The sequence below is a fragment of the Crocodylus siamensis genome, chromosome 5 (assembly GCF_052110815.1).
Source record: "Crocodylus siamensis isolate JL-2025a chromosome 5, ASM5211081v1, whole genome shotgun sequence".
In the NCBI taxonomy this organism is placed as follows: Eukaryota; Metazoa; Chordata; order Crocodylia; family Crocodylidae; genus Crocodylus; species Crocodylus siamensis.
Window position 1 is genome coordinate 46903333 of NC_143399.1, and position 19399 is coordinate 46922731.

A 19399-nucleotide genomic window follows, 5' to 3' on the forward strand; every position below is an offset into this window, starting at 1 on the left:
CTGACTCAAATTGCATGGTCTCCTTTATTATCCTAGACTATCCTTTTTTCATTTTATTTTTTATTGTTTTTGTTAAATATACCTCTGCAGGGCACAATCACATACAATCAATACGATTGGAAAATTACATGAGCTCTATCCCAAGCATATATGCACCAATGTTAAAAAGTTATTTAAAAAAAACAAACAAACCAACAAAATAAAATAAACTCCACCCAAAAAGGTGATAATGACTGCAGAATGTCTCCGGGAGACTGGTATAAGCCCAAAAAAGATCAAAGAAAACTAAGTTTACATAGAGAAAACAAGCTTTTGTAGAGAAATCCCACAACTGGAAACAGGTGACTTTTAAAGCAAGGGGATGGATGCTGGCATGCATGTTTTCTCTTGTAACTCTGTTCTCCTGCATGCCCCTACCTCCCTCTTCTTCCCCAGAGCTGAATACAACTAGGGACTAGCTCATAACATTACTATTACCAGTTACCACAAACAGGAAAAATCAAGCTGTACTGCAGCTGATAAGCTGACCTTCAAGGAAAGCCCCTCTTAGCATAGAAGCTGCTTACATGGCAAGCACAGGCCAAAGGGAAATGGAAACTCCTTAAACTAGAAAAGCTAAGAGTCATTTAATGGGCTATTTTGTCCACATTGCAGCAGCTTGCACTCGAGAGGCTGCAAAGCAATGGCACAAATTGTAAACAATGCATCAACTGTGTTGTGAATGGGGTTCTCTCTCCTCTCCCTACTCAAGTTGCTTTTTGCATGCACAGAAAGTTTCCATCACATCTAATAAAAATCTAGAAAGGAGCTTGGTGCCCAGGTCCAGTTGTGGGATCCATCCAGTACACAATCCAGTTCGGATGCCAAAGACTTGTGAGTACTGTCTGCTACAAATTATTAATAAAATTACTTCAACGTTACAAAGAAAACAATTTTTAGTTTATACCATAAACATCAGATAACTCCACAGGATTGTTTTTAAACATATATATATATATATATATATATATATATTTCAGTATATCTAGTACTTTTTCCTCTTCAGGGAAACTGTATCGCATCCTTTTTTTTTCCTGTATTTTTCCCAAGACTTTTTAAAAATATTTTCCTTTTGGCCAAAAAATTCCAGATCCAGAAAGAACTGGTTGTCTCTGAGATGTCAGAAAACCTGTACAATGCCAGACCCCTGTGGGCCCAAAGTGTTCAGACTTCAGTGCCTGAAGCTAGATGGCTAAATAAAAGATGCACACTTCTCAGAGCTCCCAGGCATTTGCAGCTCCCACAGAACTTCTCAAGTAGTCTCCTGGGAACCTGCAAGCACTCAGTAAGCTTTGGAGAATGGCAATTATTTATATGGCTAGACTTTATATGTCCATGTCCAAACATTTTGGGCACAGTGCTTTAAAAGTTCAACCTACTGGGAGACTCTTGGGAAGGAAGTCCAGCATAGGCAGATGGGGAGCCAGGTTCTCCATGCACTTCTCTGGGAGGGATCAAATGATGTTCCATCCTCTTTTTTTTAGTGTTCAGAGAGCTCCCCAGCATAAAACAACTCTCACCATTCATAAGTTTTTATAAAAATATTTATAAACTATGTTCTTCTTTCTACTCCAATCTAGGGTCCACCTGTATCACAAGAACCAGCTGCTTCTGAAACTGTGGCATGATTCAGGGATACAGAGATGTTTTTGTCTACGCTGCAACTGTTGCTATGACAGGGCAACATCAGGAAACATTGTGTTGTAATAAGGTCCACCCAAAACCTTTGTAGGGTGACTGGAATTAACTCATACTTTGAAACCTTTTTCCAGCATTATCATTCAGGGAGAAAGCAAGCAATTAAGGACAGCAGCAATATGGAAAACTAGGATCAGCATTTGATTTCCTACCTTTCATATTAAAATGTACTCAGAGTACATCGGTTTCAAAGTGAAATGAATAATCTTGGCCATGTTATACACTCACTATTAATGACAATTTCTTTTCAGTACCACAGCTATATTCAGAAGGTGTCTTAGAAATGTTGATTCATTTTCAACACAAAATTCAGAATTCACATTTAGCAAGATGGGATTTTCTTCAGTTTACTGTTTGGATCATTGCTCTAAATGAGACAGGTAGTTGTTTAAAGGGGAAGCATCTTACAGTATAATACAAGTGTGTAAAACTTAGGAGACAGTAATGTTAAGTTCACTATCAATACTGCTAATATTGGGTGTTCATGCTTGGAGATGAGGAGAGACTACTAGTAGGAGATGTGGAATCAATATGACTAGTAGGATGGATATGGAGATGCAGTCATATGACAGTGATTCTGCCTGCTCATTGCATCTGGTCTATATATTTCTCTAGTCTCATACAGTTTTCAATTTTTCCTTTATTAAACAGAGGATAGCTAACAGTTCTGCTGCTGAACCCTCTGACATTTTGCACTTAGTATCATGAACCCTAAGAATTGAGTTTGTCTTTATTTAACTGAATACATCTTTTTGACAGAATTCTTTTTCTTATGAAAGCTACCCCTGTAGTTACATACTTATTACAGACCTGAAACTGCTACTATGTTATTATTTATATATTTTTTTTTAAAGAAGTTCTGCACTCATGAATGGAAACAGCAAGAAGGTGATGGCTTTGTTACTTTTATTGCTTAAGGATTCCTCTCTGAACCCTAAGAACAATCTGCAAGAGAATAAATGAGCTCAAGGAAAGTAGAAACAAATGGGTTTACTGTATATCATCTTAAACTGCTCATTCCCATTTTTTATGGTTCAATGAATGCGTCACAGATAATATTAAATTCTTGTTGTCAACAGGCAATATCCTTGCATAAGTCTGCTTCTACCATATCAGATTTAACATAATGCTATAAAATCTTCTCAGTCTAAATGGACTTCTTTGGAAGTCAGCAAAAAGTCACATTTGCAATATGGATTTGCCTTTCACCAGCATTTCTTGGGGGGTTTTTTTGTTTTTAATTTTTATCTTTAAACTAGCTATCAACACATTAGTCTAGGCTTAACTTTTATAGACATGGCTTAAGACTACTGACACTTCTAAGCCTACCTCCTACCTGTAAATTATCCTCGGCTGGGAGAGTGCATGGGAGTGGATACAGGAACAAGTTAAAAATCTCCAAACACATTAGGTGCTTAAACACACCCTTCACACATCGTGCAACCAGATGAAGTGATGACTTCCCACTATTTTAAATATGTATACGGCTTGACAATCAACAACTTTGCAAATTTCTATTAGGATAATACAGTCAACTCTCAAAACTCAAAATATTTCACAACCAAAATGACTATTCCAGTAAAAGAAAAAAATAAAGTGTAAAGCACAAGTCTTTGGCTCTCCATTAAAGAAAAACAATAGTTTACCATGTTTATACAGATCCCGTTTGCCTACCAGTAGGGGCAATATCACATTTGTGCATCACTGAGTAATAACACCATTAGAAAAGGCAACTTCACAGAAGTTATTGGCTAAGCGAATTCATTTGAATGCTCTGTTTTGAGGCAGCAAGCTGTCACTGTTGCACGATCAGGGAGGATAATGGGCAAGCCATAGAAGGAAAAAGAGAGAGAGAGAATTAGGTTCAGAAGAAGCTGACAGCTTAAAAAGAATCTGAGGTTAAAGCGGGTAACAGTGCTGCAAGAATGAAAGGTCCTCAGATATATAGGATTTCTATTCTGAAACAGGGTATGGAAGCTTAGAAAACTGAACTTACAGATTTATACTATTAATGAATTAGGTCACATGAAATGAATAAGAAAGAAGTATGTGCTGGGGGTAATAAATTCACCTATGCTACTAAAAGACAAATTAAATGTTTCTAAACTAGAGTGGACCAATAATTTATATCTGGCACTGTGTACCCTAGCCTGCCATTTGAAGCTTCCCAGTTTGCCCCCACAGCCTGTCTCCACTGTAACTGAAACCAGGCTACCAAAGCCCTCTCTCTTGAAGGTGCTATTTGCATGAAGAAATCTGGTTTACCTACCACACAGTAATAGTATTCAAGCACCACTGTTACACGATTTGCTCTTGTCTGAGCAGGAGGATCTAAAATCAGGGTATAGCAGGGTTTCATTTGACCAAAGTAGGTAGAATTCCAGTATATCTGGAACAGAGACTGGGCATGGGTAAAGGACGTGGGGCACAAGTGAAGGAGTCAACAAAAAAGCAGCAAATACAGACAGAACTCTGAAATTCAGTCTGCTTCACAATCACCTCTTATACAACGTGAACAATTATCAGTTCTCCCGGCTCTTCTGGCATTTTTCATGGACAGAAAGTTTTATACAATCTCTGTAAAGATTTAAAGCTTTTTTCTGATTCCCTATTTGACTGGTTTCAGCAACTAAAGTTCTGTAAAGAAACACTGGGAAAGGACAACAGGAAACAAAGCCAGAATCAATACAGTTTGTAGATATTAAACAAAAACAGTTAATAAGCCAAACCACAATGCTGCGCAAACAGGGCATTCACCTGGACTGATTGATCATCACAAGGACACTATGCACAAAGTACAGTAAAAATGTGGTGAGGGAGGGAAAAAAAATTAAAAAAAAAAAAAAAAAAAAATCAACATTAAGGTCCCCTTTCAAATCCATAAATGGAGAAATGTTTAACCTTGATGATCTGACCTTTTCTTACTGTAGGGTTTTATTTCCCCTAAGCCAAAAACAATCAGGTCAGTTCTGAATAGGAAACCAGTTGGCACAAGTGATGATGGACCAGATTATTATTAGTAGTCTTTAAGATTTAAGGTGAATTTGCTGTAACAAGACACTAAAACCTTTTATGTAAAGTTGATTTCTGTAGTTAGAGAGACAGAGTATCTGCACTTGGAGCTTGTCCTCCTAGATTAAAATAGTGCACTAACTGTTGCAACTAAAATGTGCTCCAGCATTAATAAGGATGTAGCAAAAGATCAGCTTCATAAAAATTAATGAAGTGATGGCAGACCTGCTGGTAGGTTTCTGCATTTAAAGACTGCAGATAATACCATGGACCCCCACTTCAGTTCATTTACCAGCGCAATGCCAGGAGTGCACAAAGCTTATGGTACCAGGGAGACCGAAGGAACAGAGCAGACAAGTTTTCCACAGAGATGGAAAGATAAGGACCATACCAAAAGGCTTCAAAGCAGGATGTGAAGCGCAAACATGCATGACTGGGGGAAAGTAGCAGGGATGGAAAGAATTCAGGGCAGAAAAGATTTTTCACCATAAATTAAGGGGAAAAAAATTAATAAAACCTCAAAACTACCTTCTCTGGCAATAAAGATGTTAAAAGTCAATCAAGAATGAAAAACTTGCGCATGAATGCAGAGTTTGGAGGGGAGCTGAAAATGCCTTATCTTTGTTCAGTGCTTCTTCCTCCCAGACATTTGATCACAACAGCTGCGCTCATGCGAAAAAATTCTTAAAACATACCCAATATATATACAGATATAACTATGTATATATGTATATATATGTTTATATATAAATTTCATTTAAATAAAAAAGCTCGAATCCCAAGCCAATATGTGTATCAAATCCTTGACCAGCCAGGTCTGTAGGGCATAATCAAATTCAATGTGAAATAGTATATAAATGCGGTGCCTTGACTGGGCAAATTAAATATTCGCTACTCAAAAGAGTCTTCTGTTTGGACTCTCCTACTGGTAGGCAATAGTGGGATTGTATTCCCCCCCAAATTTATTTTAATTAACATTATGATGGATGCAAAGCTTAGCCCAAGGTTGCTATGACCTCAGCAGGAGTTAAGGGTTAAGGGGGAAGGAAAAAAAAAAAAGCTAAACCAAATCAAGACAGAAAAAAAGAAAAACCAAGAAAATTATTAACTCTTGCTTTACCCAACCAAAGCAATGCAGTAATTTATTACATAACCAGTGCTTTCTTTTTAGTAGTCTAGTCCCAAAAGGAAAACAAGGAAATAGGAGGAACCAGTATTGCTCTAATCTGTCTCCACTGAGCTTTTCATTCAAAGGATCTCAGCCCAGTACAGGCAGAAAAGGTCAAAATATGTGCAGCAAAACCTCATTCATTTCTGTGACCTTTTAGGAGAACTCCTCAATGGAATGCTACCAGCACACAGCTGGGAAGGTTTATAACTTCTTTAAAAATGCTGTTAACATATTCCACTTAAGGAAGCATCTCCTTACTATCCACCTTCTACGGAAGATTGAGAAGATTCCATTTGTCATAAAAATTCTCAACTTTCAAGTACCTGTAAATGTTTCTGACAGTATTACAGTTACACCTGAAGAACAATTTCTGGATGAAACTTCTCAGACGGGAAAAAAAGACAGCTTGCTCCTGGAAGGTTCCATGACAACAACAGGCAAAGCCCTGGTACAGTAACTGAACTTTCAGCCATTGCTGCCTAATTATAGTATATATGAGCTAACCAAGTCCTATTGATCAGCCTCCTTTATTTTCACCAATTGCCAAATCTATTACACATCAATTTTATTCTCCGTCTCCTTCTGTGAGAGAACTTCAAGGCCAAAAATGACTGACATACTAGGGACTTTAAAAAAATATCAGATTGGGAAAAGCAAATTATAAAAGCATAAGACATATATACGTATGCATCAGTGGTGTATATATACATACACGAGCAGCAGTGACAAAAACATGGAAGGCAGGCAGGGGTGGGGTTTTTTTTTTTAAATTTGAAAAAAATATACAAATGAAAACCCTGTTCCCCAAAGCTTATAGAAAGGAATGGAAGTTTTTTCACTAGTTTAGCTCAATGGGTTGTGGATCAGCTCCATAATTAATGGAGCGTTTCTTTGAGACAAACCTTGATACCACCCCATTCGTTTAAAAAAAGAAAAAAAGAGGAAACTTCCATCTTCCTAAATAATGGATGGCAGCAAGTCTTTGCAAATTGATTTTTAATTATTTCCTTTCATGACATGCGTTATCTTTCTTCCTTTTTCTAGGAAGACACATTTTGTAGCCTGTCACGTTACACCATTACAATCACTTGTTAGCCAAGTGCTTAAAGCTCAGGGCAAGAAATGCAACTTCAATTTCTCTTGGAAATCCAAAACATGTAAGTTTTGAATAGTTTAGGCCTACCTGTCTTGCAAGGAATTTTTTAGTCCCAACAACAAAATGACACATAATACTGGCTCCTAGTCCAAGTAAAATGATGTGCAAATGCTGAATTCTCTTTACTGTTGGTTAACTTATAAACTAGGATATACATTTTGTAGTGGGGTAGGTGTTATGGAATGCTTACACTGAACTGAAAAGATTGTATTGATTGCTGTTTAAAGCCAACAGGTATAGTCAGAAAGATGTACTGCGGAAGTTAAGAGAAAGTTCCTACTTAAAGAGAAATTATTTCAGAAATGAAGATTGCTGCATATTTTCTGACACTGCAATTCCTGGCCTCCCTCCATTTCATGACCCTCATTCACCTTTAGATGCATACAAGGAAGTGGCCAAGTTGTTTTGGTTGTTCAGAAGTGAAGGTGTAAGAAATAATACACTGGATATGTAATAATACAAAGTAAAAGAAAAAACCTACTTCATTAAGATCATACAATTAATCAAACAGAGTATATATATAATATCTTTTTTTTTAAGCCCTGGGATCCAAGGCGTCCAATGTTATTAAAATAAAGTTCATTCACAGAACAAAAACAAATTTAATTTGAATTGCTTGCAGATACTGCTAATTTTCATTTTTTTTAATTAAAAAACGCATTAATGTGAACTATGTGCAGGGTTTGTTTCTAGGAGTGGTGTTTATGCACATTGCCTCCGGACTTGCTGCTGCTGTTATTCTTGGGTTTCTCTGATCACCCCTGGAAGTGAACATGACAGAAGCTACCAACACCCCCCAGCAGAACTTCTGGGAGATGCTTTCTTCACTTCATGGAGCAGAGGTGGGCGTAACTCCTGTTCGCTGGGAGTCATGGTTGTCTCCTCCACCCTCTGGGTCCTCTGTCAGGCTCAGAGATGTGGTCTTGTTTGAAAGGAGGCTGATATTCTCTTGTGTCAAGGCTGATCCATTTGGAACATCACTGCTGAAGGAATGATGTGGAATGAAAAAGGTGTTGAGGATTTTAAAAGATTTTAAAGAGTGAAAGAACAAGCCCTGAATATTTGTTGCCAAAGTGCTGCAACAAACATTTGTGAATTTGCATAAACTGGCATATGCGTGCCTAGAAGATGAATTTTCTATGATTCCTGGATACTCAACAGAAAGAGGAAGTGTTGATGGTAAGAAGTGGAAACAAAACTACTGTAAAGGAATAATTTTAGAATTTATATATCATAAAATGTACATTAGTGCACAAATTATATACGTCACAAACTCCATTCTAAACCTAAAGTATTAAAAATAGCCAAGTTTCAGAATAGTATTTAAAAATACTTGTCACTGTTTCCATAGCTCAGATGGAAACTCTAATTGTATTACTACTACAGTGTTAAATACTTCTAAGCAAACCATATGTAAGTTATATGCAACTGAATTTATGGTTCTTAAACCACACTGAAACAGTCTCATTTCTCTGGGTAATTAAATGCTTTCTACACTGCCTCTAAGAGGCTCATAAAACAGTGATAGTATTAAACTTTAAAGAAACTACCATCTTGAAGTCTGAATTGTCTTTAAAAAACTAAAATGTTAATATTTTAGTGATTTATTTTTCTTTATAGTTAGTTTTAGAGACCAGAATGACTTCTATATTGCATTGAATTTTCTCTTTAAAAGTAGAGTTAGTGTGCATACAGCAACATCACATCCCAGGTTCAGCATTATCCTACAACTTACCTGATATGTTTAAAATAAATAAATAAAAAAAATCAGATTTGTACCAATTGGGTTGTAAAGTTAAACCCCAGACAACCAAAAACTGATTTTCATTCACTGAGTTACACTACCTAGATTCAAACTGCTCATAAGAATATAAGAGGTGCCATACTGAGTCAGGCCACAGGTCCATCTAGCTTAGCATCCCATATCTCAGTGGCAGAGAAGAGATGCTGAAGAAGAGTATGCAGGGCTTATCCAGACTGGTCCCATACTCAAACTAAATTTACCTAGACTTGTTTCACCTAAAATAACTAAAAAATGTGTGCCTTTCTCTTCAAAACACTTTAATCAGATCTGAACCAATGACCTCAGCCTTAGTGCTATAACCAGTGCTTTAAGAGGCTTCTAAGATGGTTCCTGTAACATTCTAGCCAACAGTGTGTTGTAATGACAGTCTAGTGCAGATGTGGCCCACTTGTTAAAATACACAAAAGTGGTCATTATGCAATGCAAAGTCAGGGGATTCTATCCCGTCTATGAATATCTTCATAGACTACACCAATTTTGGAGCAAATCCCCAAAACAATCCTACTAATAAGATGACAATTTTTTTTTTTTCTATTTGGAAACAGTTAACAATTTATGTGCAACTTCACTGCACTCCTGCCAGATGGAATCATCCTTGCCAGATAGAATCATCCTAAATTCATGTTAACACTACAAATAGAATCACTCCATTCTTCACTACCATATAGTTTTATAAAGCATGTTGAAAATGCAGCAGCTGCTCCTTGTATACAAAGGGACAGTCCTAACTAACCTATTAGTTATCTACAGAAAACGTATTCTATGGATCACTGGAAATGACCATCCATTACCTGAATGTCAGTGCCAGATCTTCAGCCGGAACCTTGTTTTGTGGCTCGAGCTGTCCATTTTCTGTCTGTTTACTGGTGCCCAATTTGCTTTTCATATCCAGTGAAGACTGGCTCTCCTTTGAAAAAAAAGATGAAAGAAAATGATGTTGTGGCGCTGTACAAAGAGACTGTTACTTCCTTCCATGAGGCCAGAAAAGAATGCCTGTAAATTAACAATCTTGCACAAAGCAACTGACAAAAGCCATAAGACACAGAAGTCGACTCAGTAGAATCTGTCCATTCTCTCAGGATACAGAATTTCCCAAAGAAAGGACTGATCCTTACAAGAAGCAAAAATAAGGATGTGTAATATTGAAAGACAGAGTACTAGACACTGGCCCTCTCCTGGATGGAATATCAAAAGTATTATACAAGTTATACAGCACATGTCACAACTAGCCCATCCATGGTCTCAGAGAAATAAAATAACTGGGCAGTAAATTTGAGCGTAAGACATTGTGCCTAGTGGCCCAATTATAATTTCAGCTCTACTTTTGCTTTCAAGGGGCTAGAAAAAATGAGTATTTTAAGCAGATAAATTATGAGTACATAATTCGAATTCTAAATAAATATGCTTATCAAGAAATTCTGGACAAAAAACAGGAAACAGGAAGTGGATGAGAGTGATAACAGTCATCCAGCAGAGAGCCTTATCACAAGGGTTATAGTGCTGCGGCAAACCAAGCAGCTTTGCATCCATTCTCACTGCCTCCCATACCCATAGCACTCACCATGCTCAGCTCACGAGTTCTCTTCCCAATTTCCCTCTCCACCTGATGAAGTTCCAAACTCAGCTGTTCACTTGAGATCATTCCAGGCCACTTAGAAGGTGGCGGTGGGGGCTGTGGCTGGCCTGCCAGGGTAGTCGCCTCCCTCTGCAACAGCAGCCTGTTACTAGCAGCCTAAATGCATAAAGCCAAGCACATACAACTGAGCACACAAAACACTCCATGCACAAAGAGGGACAAGGCCATAATTCAGGAGTATTGCCTAGTTGCAAAACTGAAGCCTTCTCTTCCCTTACGAGTTAAGGGTCTCAACTGAAAACAATTCCAAACACAGTTTTAAAGGAAATCTATCTTACATATAACTGGAAGGGTTGTTGTTGTTTTTTTAAAGAGTGGGGGAAAAAAAGGAGTATTTAATATAAGATCACCCTTCCTTCCAGTATGAACTACTGAGAATCTAGCATAGATTCTTCTGGTCATATGAGCAAAATGCATGCAATCACAATTGTTTTATTCCCAGCTTTCACTTAATCTTGTAGCAGTTCAATGGAAGAAGCCCCCTGAATTCTAAATATCTGGTTGCATCTGAACCCAGGATAACAGCCAATCTCAAAGACCCAAATGACAGGTTTATGCCAAAGGGTCAAAAACCATTATAATTACATCCTAAATGATTATGCTTTGACTATGAAGGCAAACAAAATCAGTTACGGCATTACTTAGGGAACCAAACAAAGTAGGGGTTTTGGAACTTTTCAATACTCTTCCATTATGGCATCAAAGGCAAACAGGGACATCTTTTTAAAAGAAGCAATTTCTCCTCTTGGTCCTGAACAAGAACACAAGTCACTTTTCAAGTAACTGAGAAATGTGTGCTTCTTGCAGTTGTTCATTGATGTTCAAATATTGTGAACTCCATAATAAAGCCACAATAAGAGCCCCTGCTTTAGAAAGCAGAGTCTCAGCTAATTAAACTATTCTAATGTTCTTGCTGGGAAAAACCTCAATTTGTTTAGCTGTAAGGTACCTTTTAATTCTTTCCCTTTCTAGGAAAATCATTACTAAATTGAGATGGCAACTTTGCTGCAGCAAAAACACCTTCACCTTCACTGTGTTTTAAAAACTTCTCCTGCTGCAAAATCCTACAAAATGAAAACGCTATAGATACTGCTCATCATCTGTTTTATAAATACACTTCCATTCCATCCTCCCCAGAAAGATTACTCTTATTCTAGGGAGAGCTGACTTCAAAACAAACTTAATCTTTGGGGCCCAAAAGATTAATGTCTTCAATATCCATTTTGTTCAGGATTGTGGCTTGTGCTGTTTAGGAAGAAAAGGTTTCCACAACAAAGCCAAAGGACACAGACAAAACATTCAGCTTTCTGAATACAGAAACTGACTTTGACAAAGGCTGAAAAGCCAAGAGCAATAAAATAATCTACATGTATTCCCCCAACATTCCTGCAGACCTTAAGCCCAGAGAAGACAGAGAAAGAGGACAAGCATGAATGTTGTCCAAACATCATATGCTATCATACTAAGTTGCAAATAATGTTTTTAAAGATTTTAAGTGCAAAAAAAATCTACAGTTCCTGTTGATGTACAGTAAGGCAGTTTTCCTTTCTGTTCAAGTGCTGGAAAATCCTGGTGCAAGATATTATGGAGTTCAAAATATTAAAGGAAGAATAAATGGCTTTTCATAGGCATATTTAAATTCAGCGTTCTCTCTTTCTCTCTCCCCCCACTTCATCTCTCGTCTCTTCAAAGACACAGGTACAAACCTCTAGTCCTCTAAGTTGTGTCTGCTGGCTGATCTGATGGTTTAGCTGCTGCAGTTCCAATCTGAGCTGCTGCTCTCTCTCAGCTGAGGGCAAAGTTTTCCCATGACCAGTAATGTCTGACATGGATAACCTCTCTCTTTCATTGCAGGAAAGGGATCGGGAAGAAAAGAGAAGATGTGCAGTTAATAGCTTTGCTAAATTTGGTGAAAAAGGACTAGTGTACACAGAATAAGTAAATATATATAAAAATATTTCCACCTGTCACTGAACCGTCCCTGAGAAGGTATATTTTGATGGGGTAAATATGGAGAACTTCCCCAACTGCCATGAGTTCCATATGGACTGTAATCTGCAAAACAGGAGTATTTATCCAGAAAAATCAATTCCATGTTACAGTGATTCAGGCTAAAAAAAAGCATCTGATAAATAATCCAGAGATGAATACATAAATGAGACCAGTCACAGACCACCCTAATAATATATCCTGGAAATTTAACTGTTGCCAAAATTCTTGGTGTAGGAATGCTATGCTGTAACAATTTAGTATAGGTAGAAAGGAAGTACGGCACAATGACACCTTAGAACAGGGGTTGTTAACTGGGGGTAGGGCCATCTGGCTTGGGGGGGAGGGGGCAGCAACTGGGGCAACCACCCCAGCCCCTGCACTTTGGGTGGCCACACGGAGCTAGGCAGAGTGGCCATGGTGACACCCCCCTCCCTGCTGCCAAATCTGCCGCCAGCTCTCTTGCGTCTGGGGTGGGGTCCCGCATAGGCTGATTTACCCCAGACCCTGCACAGGTCATCTCCAGCTGGGGGTACACAGACCCCTGGGGGTACTTTAGAAGGCCCTAGGGGGTACACGCAGGCAGGGATGAAGACCCTGTATAGTAAAAAATAAAAAATCTTAAGTCCATGCATTTTCCAAGAGGTGCCTTGAGTCTAAAAAGGTTGATCCCTGTTCTAAACTACCACCCTGCCCTACCTCCTGCTTGACTTTAGACTAACATAGCTAATCACCTCTCTGTCTTATATCAGATATACATCCAGATGGTTGAGAACAGAGAGAAAAGGTTCTTTAGTATCAGAATGAGAATGCAATGGGAGGAAACTGAGAAACCTGTTAAAAAAATGTTTTTAAATACTGAGATCCCTTTGGTTCTGCTACAGTCTCTCAAGGGAAGCTGGGAGCTGCCCCACTGGTTAAGGCTCAATTCCATATAGAACATGAAGCCTCCAAATATATCTTGTATTTACAGAGATAACATATTTTTCCATTTCTATGTTCCATAGTTAGAGCTTGGTGGTATCAACTACCATTTAAATTTTCGCATAAGTTTTCAGGGGTATCTGTTTTTACTTAAACTACATTGAAAAATTAAAAGAAGCTATGGTAAAAGAAATATTTCTGTACACATATTATACCTGATATGTTCATAGATTTGGTGGAAGCTCCCTGAACTGCCATGGCCTGCATAGGGCCAGAACTCTGGTACATCGCTTTGGAAGTACGCGAGATGGCCCCAAACCTTGATACAGTTGGCCGGTCTCCAAATGGGATGAGGTCATCATCCCCTGTCTCTGCTGCTCTTCTCTGCATGTCCAACCGCTGATCACGAATGGTTTTATTATCTACATTCTGAACAAGAAATTAAAAAAAATTAAAGCCAACAACTTAAGTTAAGGAGAATAAGAACTTTCTGTGCTGTTTGCTGGCAAATCATGGAAAATATTAGTATATGCAATTTTTGTTCACCTGACAGACTTGAAAAATATGGTCCATACTGGTGTTTTCCATGATTTACCAACAAGCAGCAGGGGAAAGAAGTTTACTATATATGGAATTTTTGTTTTCTGTTCCTCCTCTTAGTCCTTGTCTCTAGCCAGGCTCTCTGTTCCACAGTTCAGAACTTCCACAGTTGGACATACGCACTTCAGTTGATCAAACTTGCAATGTTATCTACCACCACTATTAACTAAAGGAGTCTGAAGAGCAGCGATTAGACAGAGAAGAAAGTAATAACTATGAAGAAACTAAGAAGGAGCAAGGCCAACCATGACAAAAGAAAGGAAGACCAGAAGATGATCAGATGCATTATACCAGGGGAGGAGGAGCACAGGTAAAAGGGACCTTCTTCCAAAGATCGCCGCCTATACAGCCAATGGCCTCATCATACATTTAAATGTCAGTCATTGTTTCATAGAGTACTTCTGTCAGAATCCAGTTCATCTGTGCATGGACAAGTGTTCTCTAATCAAGGAGATGGTTCATACTTGTTTCTTTTCCAGCACAAATACAAATGACCCAGGAAAGGAGAAGTCGAATGCTTACCCTTAAATTCTCAAGATCAAGAGCCATGATTTGATTTTAGATTTGTTATTTTAGACTTGTTTTTAAATAGTAAAGACATTATAGAAGATCTGAACTCACAGTCCAGCATAAGTCCATTTCTATTAAAAGGTTACAAACCTACTTTTTTTGTTCTTCCAAGGGTTTTTTTTTTTATTTTCAGATGACTGATAAACTTAAGGAAGCAATTAAAGATGTTAGCTGGACTGAGGAGCTATGTAGGAGAGCCTGTGAATTTCTTTAAAAAGGTGCTGGTGCACCTTGCATAGGATACTACCTGCATCCAAAGTAAAGGAAAAAAAACTTGTGTGGAAAAGGAACCAACTGAATGAATAACCAATTCAAAAAGGATATTAGGAATAAGCAGAGAGCCTACAAGACTTGAAGGTGATTACTAGTGGAGTTCTACAACATCAGGTTTGATATCAATATTACTAAATAATTTTCACTAGTGACTGACAAACGTAGGTTAAGTATATGTTAATAAAATCTGCTGGTGACAAATATTTGGGAGGCATCATCAATACATGGAAGGACCAGGGTATCTTTTTTTGTAAAAGGGGGAGGACATTGGCAATACAAAATGCAAGTACCTTGAACGGAGCGTGCAGAAAAGGCCTAGGAGTTTACTTGCTATGGCTGGAGAAGTCTACTGGGAAGCATTTTCAGTGGGAAGCTGAGAGCTGTGAGGCAACAACCATACTAATCTAGCCAATGTGTAGGTCTGAGAGGAACTTCCTTCTTGGTGATAAGAAAAAGAGGCTTTTCTCTCTCTCCCTCTCAAATACCACTTGCTCCATTTTGGGTATATCTCATACCATTTTTCAAGTTTAGAATTTAACAGTTCTGCCAAATACAAGCATAACAGATAGCAGAAAACTGCAAATTAAACCAAATGAATCCACTATCCAAAGCTGCTGAGGAAAGGAATTTTCAGCCCTCCTTACTCTTTCTGCTTTTTCTGGGAGGAAGCCCCCTTTTATCTCCACTATTTCATACAGCTCATATTGCTATATACTGCATTTTCTTGTGCAGTGCATGCTTTAAGACATGCACCTTGCTTTTGAGAAGGGAGAATGAAGAAAAAAAGATTTTTCAAATGTTATGGCTTCACAGAACAGGGACAGGGCTTAATCTTTATTCTACTAAGTTTCTCTCTCTTGCTTAGTGAAATACTGAAACCCTAGTTGCTTCTGAAGACTGGTCTCCATAGGCGGACCTATAATTCTGAAAAGCATTAAAAAGTCTATATGGCTGGGAAATAGAAAAGGAGAGACCAGGAGTAGCTACCAGACAGCATCTTTGCCAGAATAAAGGTTAGCTTGATTAGTGGAATATCAAGACCATTAAAAAGGAAAGACACACCTGTGGAATTAAGAACAAAAGCCACCAGGTCAATGTCCTCCCTCAGCTACTTGACTAGAAATGCCACTGCTGCTACTGAGTAGTTGGTTTTAAAGCAGAAATGTAAGTGGGTGACAGTCAGCAGGGTGGAATTCCGCTTCTACTCCAGGCAGAAAAATCAGCTTCCCTGTTTCAGTTGATCAAAGACATGCACCCCAATTCTGGGGGCTGATTTTGAGGGATAGGCGCATCTAGTATGCAAGAAAATACGGGTATGTATTTCATATTACCTTCCTCATATCGCTCAGCTGAGGTCCAGAAAGACGGTAAACTAAGCAGAGGGGAGCTCCAAGCATCTGCTTCCAACAAGACAGGAGGGAACTAAGAAAGACTGACTACATGTAGAGGAGGAACAGAAGCTGACCACAAAAAACCCCCAAAAATGTACAGTTCAGACCAGGGATAGCTGGTAAATGCAATACCCTGACAAGCCTTCAGGCAAAACAATCTTTACAAAAAAATACAGCAGCACCAGGACCTTCCTATTCAGTAGGCTGTATGAATATCGCCTGTGTTGCTATTGCATTTTAATGAAAAGTGTTAAGTATTTTCATCCCATAAAGGAGATGATTGGCAGACAGTCATGGTTTTGATGGCAAACTGACCACACGATAAAGAGTCAGAAAAGTGCTGAAATGCATAGAGTCAGTATCAAACTTCAGTATTACATTGCATCTGCAACTGCCCTGAAAGTAATTCTGGGTACTGGCACTTTGCTGCAAACATTCACACTATCCCTTTGACTGCATGATACATTAGGGCTCAAATAAACATGCTACAGTCACTCTGCAAAGCAAGAAAAGGAGTGTCTCTACAATTTAAATTATTATTGACATTCTTACATCTCAACTTACCGCCATGTCCACACTCCCTGCTGCCACAACATCTTTGGGTTTTGCATCTTTGGTTCCAATGTAGGAGCCAATGGTGTCACATGACCAGGGAGAGTACTGACTATAGTCATTTCCTTTGTATTTCCCAGCTACCTTCAGGTCTTCCTCCAAGTACTGTAGAGAAAAAACCTAGTTTTGTAAGTAAGTTGAAGGAGGTGTATCACAGGAATTGCTGATTTCTGTGACAGTTAACTTGAAGCTGGCAGAATTTTGACCAGAGCCACACTAGGAAGCTTAGTTTATATATATTGCATGCACATGCACCGTTCCCTCCCAGCAAGTAAGTCTGTTGTGGGGAAGAGGTATAAGGGAGGCAGATCAAGGCCCCTGTGGTGAGGGAAGGAGCAAGACAGAGACAGGGGCAGGGGTGAATAGGGCCCTGGAGTGGTTGTGAGAAGCTTGGAGCCCAGACAGTTCTTCTCCTGCCGCTATGCGCACCCCTGGGACAGATATGGGGGCATGCGCCTCCAACAATTTGTATGCAGGGTGGAGGTGGGCTGACCTCTGCACCCTGCTGCCAGTGCCCCGAGAGTGGTGCAAATGTCATGTGCCTCCTGCACGCTGGCTGCGCTGCTTGCCCAGCTGTGGGAGGCATGTGGCGGGGGGTGTGGAGCGCAGCCTGCAGCAGCAGCCTGCCTCTGCCCTGCAAACAGCACAGACTGGGGGGGCATGTATCCTCTGTGGCTGCCCCAGGAATGCACGCAGTGTCGGGAACCCCCCTGCATCCCTGGATGAGCCACCCAGACACCAAGCATTCCACAACCTGCCCCGGGGCCCCATTTACCTCTCCCCCCCAGCAGGGGCCTTGTTCTACCCCACTATGCCCTTTCCCTCCCCTGCACCCCTTCCCATCCACACATGCACTTACTGGGTGCTGCTCCACACTTGCACTTGCTGGGCTGGGCTGAGTTCCCAGCCATCTGCAGGCTCCAGCTACTCATCTCTGCCTGCGTGTGCCCCTGCCATGCCACTGCAGCCACCCAGAGCCTGTGCCCGGGTTGCCTGCATTTGGTGGGGTTAAGCTCCATTAGCCCTGGCCTTCCTCTGCCTATGCCAGCTTTCCCTCCTCCATGGACAGCACAGCCAGAGGAGAGCCCATGAAGGGGGCAGGTGCAGGCTGCCTCCTGTGGGTTCAGGGGACCTGGCTCCCCACTGCTGCACGCACTCCTGGAGCAGCCAGGGGGACCCATGCCTGCCCAGATCTGTGTTGGGTGGGGGCTGGCTGCCTGCTGTGGGCTTAGGCTCCCCACCCTGTTGCCCTCCCCTGGGGCCTCCACAGCTCAGCAGGGGAGACCTGGTGCATCAGGGCAGAGCAGGGAAGCTTGTTGCTGCCATTGTGAGCTCTGCCACCATGGTGACACCTCCTGCCCATCCTGCATCAGTGAGGGGCACAACCCTGCACCACCACCCCTGCTGCTGCCAGTGTGGGAAGGGTTGTGTCACTAAGGCAGTGCAGAGCTCACAGTGGCAAGTAGCTTCCCTGCTCCACTCTGCCTTGCCACACTGGGTCCTGCCCGCTGGGCTGTGGAGGCCCCAAGGAAAGGCAGCAGGGTGGGGAGCCTGAGCCCACCCCTGCCCTGTGCACAGATCTGGGGGGCACAGGTCCCCCTGCCACTTGCCTCCCCCACCCTGGAAGTGTGCACTGTGGCTGGGAGCTGGCCCCACCCTCATCCCCTAGACAAGCCACCCGCAACTCCGTGACATTCCAGTCCTGAGCCCCAAACTGCACATGCTGCCTGGCTGGGCAGCAGCCCCAGCCTCAGCCCTTCCCTACGCCCTCCCTATGGGGGCCTCAATCCCCCACCCCCAGCCAGACTTACCTGCAGAAGCTGCACTCCAGGCTGCCTGGCATTCGCATGGCACCCCCTGCCTGACTGCCCTCCTCCCACTCCCCCAGCCCCCTGCAGGCTAGAACTCTACCAGCCAGCAGACAGCTCTTTGCAAAAGTGCAAAATCCACGCATTTCTCTGCTAAAATGAGAAATCTGTGTTTTTCTCCATTTTCCAGTGGGAAATGGAAAACCCAGATCCCTGTACATAACTAAGGACTACTGACAGACCAATGGACTAATGGCCAGCCAAGAATAATTTCCTCAAGATGGCACCATAAGGACCCTTCACACCTGGAGAGGTGTCCCTCATAGCATTAAAAAAAATTCCTTTCCTATTTAATAGGCCCATCAATTCAGCTTTTCAGAAGATCAAGTTGTGTGAAAAACGTCTGCCGTTAATGCGTGCTTTCCTCTGACCACCCCCTAGCTCCCTACAACCATTTCTGATGACATCAGCAACCCAAAAACTTACTTAAAAATGTGCTTACCTCCTCTGGGTGGAAAGTGTGAGGCAGAGTTGGTGAGGGTGCAAAGGGAGGTGGGGAGATCACCTTCCTCTCTTCTAGCTGGGCCATGATTTCTTTCCGTCGGCGGTGAAGCTCATCCAGACTAGGATGGGGCTGAGGTGAAGATGGAAATCTGTTACAAGGCTCCTAAAAATTTTAAACATAAAAAGTACATTCATTTGTAAAAAGCTGTTTT

At 40.8% G+C, this 19399-nt stretch overlaps 1 protein-coding gene across 7 annotated transcripts in view; it reads right to left on the bottom strand.

Annotated features, from left to right (window-relative positions):
- Positions 1–5: 5 nt before the first annotated feature.
- Positions 6–19399, bottom strand: part of RC3H1 (ring finger and CCCH-type domains 1) — a 96903-nt gene continuing 77509 nt past the window's right edge. For 3 of the 7 annotated variants that reach the window (XM_090047768.1, XM_090047763.1, XM_090047762.1), the window contains 8 exons: positions 19186–19350; positions 16828–16980; positions 13645–13858; positions 12481–12571; positions 12223–12358; positions 10442–10612; positions 9672–9787; positions 6–8059 (listed from right to left, as the gene is read on the bottom strand). In XM_090047768.1, the coding sequence (XP_089903894.1) occupies positions 7906–8059; positions 9672–9787; positions 10442–10612; positions 12223–12358; positions 12481–12571; positions 13645–13858; positions 16828–16980; positions 19186–19350 (1200 nt within the window). In that variant the 3' untranslated portion in view covers positions 6–7905. The remainder of the gene's footprint in view (positions 8060–9671; positions 9788–10441; positions 10613–12222; positions 12359–12480; positions 12572–13644; positions 13859–16827; positions 16981–19185; positions 19351–19399) is intronic. The other 4 variants (XM_090047765.1, XM_090047766.1, XM_090047764.1 and 1 more) reach the window with 4 other exon arrangements.